The sequence below is a fragment of the Salmo trutta genome, chromosome 1 (genome assembly GCF_901001165.1).
Source record: "Salmo trutta chromosome 1, fSalTru1.1, whole genome shotgun sequence".
In the NCBI taxonomy this organism is placed as follows: domain Eukaryota; kingdom Metazoa; phylum Chordata; class Actinopteri; order Salmoniformes; family Salmonidae; genus Salmo; species Salmo trutta.
In genome coordinates, this window is record NC_042957.1 from 33,501,320 (window position 1) to 33,510,690 (window position 9,371).

The following is a 9,371-nucleotide window of genomic DNA, read 5'->3' on the forward strand; positions in this document are numbered from 1 at the left end:
CAATGGACGTCCCAAGGATACCAGATTGCATGCACCCATTTCAATTTGGCGAGTGCTTTTGGCATTCACGGTTTATGTGGGGAATGTAGTGCAAAAGCACCAAGTATTGCATATGAACAAGTATAAACTGTATAAAAAATAAACTACATTAACTAACACGATATTCATTAAGTGCGCATGCCCATTCGCTCAGAATTTAAAATGAACGTTGTTTTGACGCCATGTTGGTTGTCATCGAGGAGAGAATTTGATGACGGCGCTGGCAGAAGGAAATACTTATCCGAAATCTACTGTCATCTGGTTGTATATGATAATTCACATACAATAATTGATTGGATGAATTTCTTCTAACATTAGGCCATTACAGGGTCTGCGTTTTGGATGGTATTAAGACTCGAGAGGCGAAAAAACTAAGCCATTTGTGCATAACCTGAATTTTCCCTTGAGGGTAGTCGGAGAAGAAAGCCAGCGGAGGGACCCAGTCACAGGAGCTCTGGTGTGCCCTCTGATAGCGAAAACCACAGCTTTATCTCGTTTTTATAGATCCATAATATTGTCAACGGAATGGCTTGTGGGGCTACTTTGAAAAGGACTATGGATTTCGATCCATTAATGAACCAGGCTTCCCCCAAAAGGAGGAGGTGCACCCCAATGTCTCAAGCCGCCTCAACCTCATCACCCCAGAAATATCTGCGTATGGAGCCCTCACCATTTGGAGAAGTGTCGTCCAGACTCACAACGGGTTAGCTACATTTATTAGCGACTAGATTTAAGGCGTGAGTGGGACTCTATAAATGAAAGGTGTTGTTAGGGCACCTTGGTGAGATTAGCTATGTTAGCGTAGCTAACTACTAACTAGTTGGCTAAGCAATATCAAATACCTGACTAGTAGCTACAGTAAGTTACTGATAAACTTGTAAACACTTCTTGCATTTGTTGTTGAAACCTGTGATTTAGACACAACTGTTTGTTCAACTCGCTTGCTAATGAACGGCAGCTAGGAGGCCGGTGCTAAACCTTCAAGCTAAGCTAGCTAGCATAGATCTTATTTTTTATTTATTTTTATTTCACATTTATTTAACCAGGTAGGCTAGTTGAGAACAAGTTCTCATTTGCAACTGCGACCTGGCCAAGATAAAGCATAGCAATTCGACACGTACAACAACAGAGTTTTACACATGGAATAAACAAAACATACAGTCAATAATACAGTAGAACAAAAGAAAACAAAAAGTCTATATACAGTGAGTGCAAATGAGGTAAGTTAAGGCAATAAATAGGCCATGGTGGCGAAGTAATTACAATATAGCAATTAAACACTGGAATGGTAGATGTGCAGAAGATGAAAGTGCAAGTAGAGATACTGGGGTGCAAAGGAGCAAGATAAATAAATACAGTATGGGGATGAGGTAGGTAGATAGATGGGCTGTTTACAGATGGGCTATGTACAGGTGCTGTGAGCTGCTCTGACAGCTGGTGCTTAAAGCTAGCGAGGGAGATATGAGTGTCCAGTTGCAGAGATTTTTGCAGTTCGTTCCAGTCATTGGCAGCAGAGAACTGGAAGGAAAGAGCATTTACATTTAGCCAGACATTTATCTGATAAATACTTCTTTAACAGTGACCGGATGATGGCATGTAGTCATATTGGCAATATATTAGTCAAACACAGTGGTGTAAAGTACTTTAGGTTTAGTAAAACTACTTTACTTTTTTTTTTTATGGGTATATTTCCTATTTATATTTTTGTTTACTTTTAATTCACAACATTCCTAAAGAATATAATGTGCTTTTTACTCCTTACATTTTCCCTGACACTCTTTACAGTTTGAATGCTTAAAAGGACAGGAAAATGGTGCAATTCACACACTTATCAAGAGGTCATCCCTACTGCCTTTGATCTGGTGGACATGCATAGTTTTTGTAAATTATTTTGGAGTGTGTCCCTGGCTGTCTGTAAATTTACTTAATATAATGAATTAGAAATTATTTCTACTTTTACTTTTGATACTTAAGTATATTTTAGCCATTACATTTACTTTTGATACTTAGGAAAATGGTGCAATTCACACACTTATCAAGAGGTCATCCCTACTGCCTTTGATCTGGTGGACATGCATAGTTTTTGTAAATTATTTTGTAGTGTGTCCCTGGCTGTCTGTAAATTTACTTAATATAATGAATTAGAAATTATTTCTACTTTTACTTTTGATACTTAAGTATATTTTAGCCATTACATTTACTTTTGATACTTAAGTATATTTAAAACCAAATATTTTTAGGCTTACTCAAGTTGTATTTTACTGGGTGACTTTTACTTGAGTCGTTTTCTATTAAGGTATCTTTTACATTTACTCAAGTATGACAGTTGGATACTTTTTCCACCACTGGTCGAACATGCCCTAGTCTGTGCAGTGGAATTGCATCCTGCAGGGGTTGGGATGGGGTTCTCATTTGCTACTGAAGTGGATAGCTCGAGTTTTGTAGCCTTTGTCCTTGAATTAAGGTCATATTGTTAGTTACTTAGTGAAGTATCAAGATGACTCACAAGGTATATTGCTTGAGTATGTTGTGCAATTTGTTATTTGGAATGATTGATTAGCTTGCCCTAACCAAGTCTTGCCCTTGTTTTCTATTCCAGAGCAAATCCTGCACAATATCAAGCAAGAGTACAAGCGGATGCAGAAGCGAAGGCACCTGGAGAACAGCTTTCAGCAGACCGAGGGCTGTTGTCCCCTGGAGTCACAACCCCATAGCTCCATTCTTAATGGATCCAGTCTGCCAGGTATGTCCAGTCTGCTTTTTCTCAGGAAGGACATCAGGAGGACGAAAGACACATCTGGGGTCTGGCGGTGGTGGGGGGGGGGGGTCATCAAATGGAAACCATTGGTTGCCTCACAACAATTGTTATCCCTTTTGTTAGCTTGCAGTTGTATGTTGCTTGGCTTCATTTAATGTAATATTTTTTGGGGTCAAGTTTTACATGTGGTTTTGAGAATGTTCTCCCTGATAATGGATACTTATTCTCTATACAGGAACATCTTCTGGTGCCATCTCCCCATCTAGAAAAGAGCAACCTCTATTTACCTTGAGACAGGTTGGGATGATCTGTGAACGACTACTTAAAGAACGAGAGGAGAAGATAAGGGAAGAATATGACGAAATATTGACAACAAAACTAGCAGGTGTGTTGGAGAAACTGTTTCTGTGACCTCTGCAGAATATATAGCACTCTATTTATTGTCAGACCTTTTTCTCTCTTTTTGCAGAGCAATATGATGCTTTCGTTAAGTTCACTCACGATCAGCTAATGCGGCGATTTGGAGAGCAACCTGCTAGCTGTGAGTAATAAACTTTCCTCTGTCAGTGCAGTGTTTCCCATGTATTATTTTAGCAGCATCTCACCGCCGCTGCTAAATTGTTGCCCCCACACCCCTACAATTTGACTGGGGGAAATATAGCGACTCTACTGGTAAGTCTTGGTAGATGGAAAGGCTTTCCCAAAAACCTTCTAAATGTAAATGTTAACTTGCTATAAAGTAGCCTATGCCTACCTGGTAAAATTATATCATGATTATTTCCATCAATCCAATGGGCAATTGTTTTTCAAATGCCATCACATGTGCTACAGAAACACTGCTAACCAAACAGTCCTAGGTGCGTGAGCACTTGAATAAAAGGGTAACATTAAAAATCTAAATATCTTAATGTTTTCCATACCTCGAAAGTGGTCTCCTGGTGTGGTTTTAGGATTGCTGTGTACTTAGAACATCCAATTGTGTTGCTTTTCTATGTAAAAATTGTGATTGGAGAGTGAACCTGAACTACCCCCCCTTTGTGACTCTTGCCACTGCGGAAAGAAAAAAAAACCCTAGGGAAACACTGACATGCTTCCTCCCTTCTTTATAAAGACCCCTGTCACTTCTGTATCATGCTGAATATATTGTGAACTTTATGTTCCATGAATCTGTATTCATAGATGCTCTCTCTTCCTCCCCAGATGTTTCCTGAGTGAAACCTCCTATTTGATGGAATACCAATTTCACATTTTATTATTGCTGAAAGCTTCCCATTTGATTCTCTGCCAACTGTATTCTCCAGAGACTCAGGGGCTCTAGTTGGACTTGTAGCAGTGCCATATCTCCCCTGTGGGCTTAGGATGCCTCAAGCTTCTGTCAGTGGCAACTACGTTCTCTTCGGCGACTGGTATTTGTGCTGCGGCCTAAATGGCACCCAATTTACTACTTTTGGCCAGCGCCCATAGAGCTACGGTCAAAATTAGTGCACTATATATAAAATAGGGTGCCATTTTGGATGAAACCTTGGAGTGCTTCCTGCTGTCAACACATATATGGACCTGTGCTACCTATTACTCTACCAGTGGCCTCCGTTGTTTTAATTGCTGTATTGATATTTATTAGGCTTTTTTTTCTTAGGCCTTTTTATAAAGTGACCTGCCATTCCCAACTCTGCTAACCTCGTCTTAGATCTGTTTGTGCTCTTTCCAACTACATTGCTGTTCTTGTCAAGCTAAGACAATGAGTGACAAGAAGTTGGCATTATAGCCCAAACAGACTGGCACTCAGGCTACGACTCTGCCACCACACATTTAGATTTATTTTGTTCCATAAACGTGTATCTTTGTTGCAAAAATGATGAGACACAACCTTTTTTATTTTATTTAAGTCAAATCAACATGTACAGTTGGGAGGGGTGGTCCACTACAAAAGAGCAGATAATCCAAGGAAGCTTCTGGACTGGACTCCAGGAGAGGACATCCTGGCATTTATCAGTTATGGTTACATTGTAATGGTAAATGGCCTATGTAAATTATGTCGTTTTGCCTGACCTTTGTTACAGTTATCCTTTAAAAAAAAAAAAAAAAAAAAGTGCTTTTATTTTTTTCCCTGTTTATTTTATTGGCTATGTAGCTTAATGGACTTGGGTTGGGTAAAGCTAATGAATAATAGGTTTACATTAAAGGGTGTTCCGGTTTCACATAGTTTTTTTCATAGTAAAAAATGCTAGAGTAGTTGACATCTCTGTTCAATTTCTCTTCCAAGTGTGCCGGAGGAGGTTCCACTTCAGTGATTGCTTTTGATGGTGTTGATTGTGGACTGTGTATAATCCATCTATCTCCACCAGTTGGAGGAGTAATTTGAAGGTATTTTATCTTGTCCTAACACATTAAAAATGTTCACAGTAGCTAGGTTTCCATCCAATTGTTGATAGATTTTTCAGGTGAATATTGTATAATCTGCATAAAAACAATATGTCAATTTTTCCCACCAGATGTGTTTTCATCGAATTGACATGTTATGGATAAAAGGCTGTGCGTGACGCTGTAGTGCACATACAAATACATATTGTGGTTAAATTCCCATGTATCGAATAAAAAAAATTAAGTTAAATGGGTTTCTGTCACATTTTCAGCTCTACTGATGGTTTTCAAAAAACAACAAAAAAATGACTGTAGTGTGCTCATTGATATTGGCATGTGTGCTCTAGGCAACAGCTCGCAGAGCCAGTGTGGGTACATGAGATTATTATGGACAAATTAATGAGATTTTTAATTTTCAAACGGCAGCCAAGCATCTGATCATGTCACCAGAATAAGACCCTTGATATTTATTGAAATGGAGCATCAAGCTCAGCACCTTGCATTTTCACCACCCTGTGAAGTTCATAATTAGTTTAATCTGTAGCCAAATAAACTACAGGTTTTGCCAACCAGTCAAAGTGGGAAGGGAAAGGGGGATACCTAGTCAGTTGTACAACAGAATACATTCCACTGTATTGTGTCTTCCACATTGAACCCAACCCTTCTGAATCGGGGAGGTGCGGAGGGCTGCCTTAATCGACATCCACGTCTTTGGCGCCCGGGCCACGTCATTGTGTTTACTTTAATATGATTTTTATCAATAAAAGCGTTCCATCGAAATTTTTCACATACATTTTACCAACAAAAATATCCCACCTTGTCCAGCATATTTCGTTTTTTTGACATTTGGAAAGTTTACTGACACGTTTTCTGTTTCCATCAGGCCTGTCATGACTTGACTTTTTTTTATCCAACATGTATTTTACTTACATAAGAAGGTTGGATGGAAACCTGGTTAGTGTAAGGAACATGAAGCCTATGACTTAATGTTCTCGAACATATACAACACTGTGATAGGCTACCCTGTCGTTATTACTTACTGGTCAAATAATCACTTCTCTCATAGCAATTGTGTGGTTACAGTATCAGGTGTATTATTGACTTTAGAAATTTACATGTTCTTAATTCTTATTCTATGGTATTGGAACTCATATCTGACCTATTTGAGACAATTCATTTAAGAAAATGTATCACTGTGAATACAAAATAAATGAAAAAGTTAGCACTGCATAAATATATCAGTTTTTGCAAGTGCGTATTTCATTTTGGTATCACAGTCTGTGTGAGGACAGAGGACGCCAGAGAGCTTCGGAAGTGGAAATCTAACGTGCCCACTCTTCTATGACGTAGACGGCAAATACACCACTTCGATTGGATGAAACGTGTGAGGTTGAGTTCAAAGATCACTTAAGCAGGAAATGAGTGTTTGAATGTCATCAGCTGCAAAAGCACGCATGAATGTGACATGGAATAATCTATTTTATGACCATTGAATGTAATTTATAAAAACACGGCATTGATGTCGACGTATGCACATGGCTTGTTATTTCAGAAGAAGTATTGCATCGAAGGTAGTCGCATGTGTTCTGTGTAATTTGTGTAGTTAGCTATCGTTAGCTATGTGGGGTTTCCTTTAGTACATAATGTTAGCAAATAGTATCCGCATGTTAGTGCCTGTCATTATTTATTCTTAAGAACCAAGATGCCCTCGGTTTGTTTAAATAGAAATTATAGTTATATATCGGCCAATTAACATTGAAAGCAGAGTATTCTGAATATTTCAAGCTGGCCAATGTAGGTAATCATGACTTCAGAACATAGCAATAATCTATGCTATGGGGTTCAATTGACACAACAACAATGTGTATTGCAGTTTTCATATTTGACATATCTTGGTTTAGCTCTCTAGGGCTTTGGGACGGTCTGAAGATGCCTTCATTTCAGCTCTCTGTGCTATCCCAGTCTCCAAAAAACAGTTAAGTGTGAGTGTGCAGTGGTGGGAAAATACCCAATTGTCATTCTTGAGTAAAAGTAAAGATGCCTTAATAGAAAATGCCTAAAGTAAAAATGAAAGTCACCCAGTAAAATACTACTTGAGTAAAAGTATTTGGTTTTAAATATACTTAAGTATACAAAGTCAATGTAGTTGCTAAAATATTCTTATGTATAAAAAAATACAAGAATAAATAATTTCACATTCCTTATTTTAAGCAAACCAGACAGTAAAATGTTCTTGTTTAATTATTTTATGGATGGCCAGGGGCACACTCCAACACTAAGGCATAATTTACAAACGAGGCATCTGTGTTTAGTGAGTCTGCCAGATCAGAGGCAGTATGGATGACTAGGGATGTTCCCTTGATAAGTGTGTTAATTTGACAAATGTTCTGTACTGCTTAGCATTCAAGGTGTAACTAGTACTTTTGGGTGTCAGGAAAAATGTGTGGAGTAAAAAGTACATTATTTTCTTGAGGAATGTAGTGGAGTAAAAGTCGTCAAAAATATAAATAGTAAAGTACAGATACCCCAAAAAACTACTTAAGTAGTATTTTAAAGTATTTTTACTTAAGTACTTTACACCAGTGTGTGTGTGTGTGTGTGTGTGTGAGAGGGAGAGAGAGATCTGCTGAATGAAGTCTCAGTCCTAGTCTGGTCCTTACAGATCCCTCAATCAAACATGATTATCACTACACAGTCACCATGTTTCTCAAGGGTTCTTCTGATATTGTTCATCTCAGGCAATCCCCAGATTTCCGGTTATCAGTCAACACTCTGCTGAGGAATGGGATCCTGCCAACTAATGGAAACCTCCAGGCACAGACAGAGGCTCTGGCCAGTCAGGTGGGACCAATAGCGTTGTAGTTTAGATGCGGATCTTGGGTCAGGTTAACATTTTCCCCACTAATTGTTAAGGTTTTGATTGGGGGAGGAGAAACCAATCCTAGATCGGTACCTAGGGGAAACTTCACCCTAAAACGTTTAGTAGTCAGTCACATACTCACACTTCGCTGATATTTAGATTTCACCCTCCTGTCAGAATTACAGTGTATGCTATTTCCTTTCAGTTAAAGCAAGACAGTGTGGTGGAAGAAATATTTGCTGGACGGGGAGTGATACACTTTAGAGTTAGTCGGAATCTGTTAGTACAGGTGAATATGCCTTTTTCCCTACTCTTTTCATTTTGATCATGTCAGTCGGAAAACTGCAGACTGTTTGAAATATTTTTATCAACCAGCGTGTAGGAATAGAGTGTATATAATTGAACAAGACAACCATCTGGAAGTCTACACATTTGTTTTTGTTTTGTTTCAGAAAGTTTTAGAGCAGTTGTGCCAAGAACGTCACAAATTTGGTGTGAAAAGTGAACTTTTCGATGGCCTCAAAAAAGGAACAACTGTGGTGGAGTTTAGGTATTGAAATATGTTCTTCTCAAACTTCCATTTGTTTGTATTGTTTCAGAGTCTAGGATGTTGAGGCAGTGCTGAGGCAAGCACTAAATAAATAGCTACCTTCTTTTTATGAATTTATTGACAACATTTCCCTTTTGTTTTTCTTACAGTTCTCCAAATATTGCCAAGAAGTTTCATGCTGGACATCTGCGTTCCACCATTATTGGTGAGACTCAGTTGAAGTTCTTTAACGTACCAGGAAAGGGCAGAGTTCATTTTGATATTGTTCCTGACCTCAGGCTAAATTCAGGATGTGTTTGAAATATTGTATCTATTGTGACTGAAAAATGCACAATGTTATTTTTAGGTAACTTCATTGCCAACCTGAAAGAATCCTTGGGAAATAATGTCATTAGAGTGAATTACCTGGGAGATTGGGGCATGCAGTTTGGTGAGTTAAGCAGAGAAGAAGAGCATAAAGGAATACACTGAGAAGCTTTAAAGGTAGACTCGGTGAAATGACGTTGCCGCGAGCATCAAATCAGATATATTCGACGCGCGAGGTGCAAGACTTTGCTCCCACAACGTCACACACAGTGAGTGCACACATATCATTGTCTTTATTATTGGATCAGTACACCTGAAATGTTTTTTTGGGGACAATCATTTCCTCCAGGCTAGATGGACGTCATATTGTACAATTTGTGTGTTCTGTTCTCATAGATCTATATTAGATGGTTGCATTCAAGACAAGGTCGCATTTTACTGATCTGCTTGTCAGTATCAGCAGAGTGAGCTACTCATTTGTGTCGTATTTAAAAGAT

At 38.6% G+C, this 9,371-nt stretch overlaps 2 protein-coding genes across 2 annotated transcripts in view; both read left to right on the forward strand.

Annotated features, from left to right (window-relative positions):
- The first annotated feature begins 208 nt into the window (after positions 1-208).
- Positions 209-5,408, forward strand: LOC115194433 (akirin-2). The gene is made up of 5 exons (XM_029754131.1): positions 209-742; positions 2,639-2,782; positions 3,033-3,182; positions 3,267-3,338; positions 3,998-5,408. The coding sequence occupies exons 1-5, from the start codon at positions 565-567 to the stop codon at positions 4,006-4,008; spliced, it is 555 nt and encodes a 184-aa protein (XP_029609991.1). The 5' UTR covers positions 209-564; the 3' UTR covers positions 4,009-5,408.
- A 1,126-nt stretch (positions 5,409-6,534) lies between these two features.
- rars2 (arginyl-tRNA synthetase 2, mitochondrial) overlaps positions 6,535-9,371 on the forward strand; it is a 9,602-nt gene continuing 6,765 nt past the window's right edge. The window contains exons 1-7 of the mRNA XM_029754119.1: positions 6,535-6,729; positions 7,060-7,133; positions 7,897-7,999; positions 8,224-8,307; positions 8,471-8,568; positions 8,718-8,773; positions 8,915-8,998. Of these exons, the coding sequence (XP_029609979.1) occupies positions 6,688-6,729; positions 7,060-7,133; positions 7,897-7,999; positions 8,224-8,307; positions 8,471-8,568; positions 8,718-8,773; positions 8,915-8,998 (541 nt within the window). The 5' untranslated portion in view covers positions 6,535-6,687. The remainder of the gene's footprint in view (positions 6,730-7,059; positions 7,134-7,896; positions 8,000-8,223; positions 8,308-8,470; positions 8,569-8,717; positions 8,774-8,914; positions 8,999-9,371) is intronic.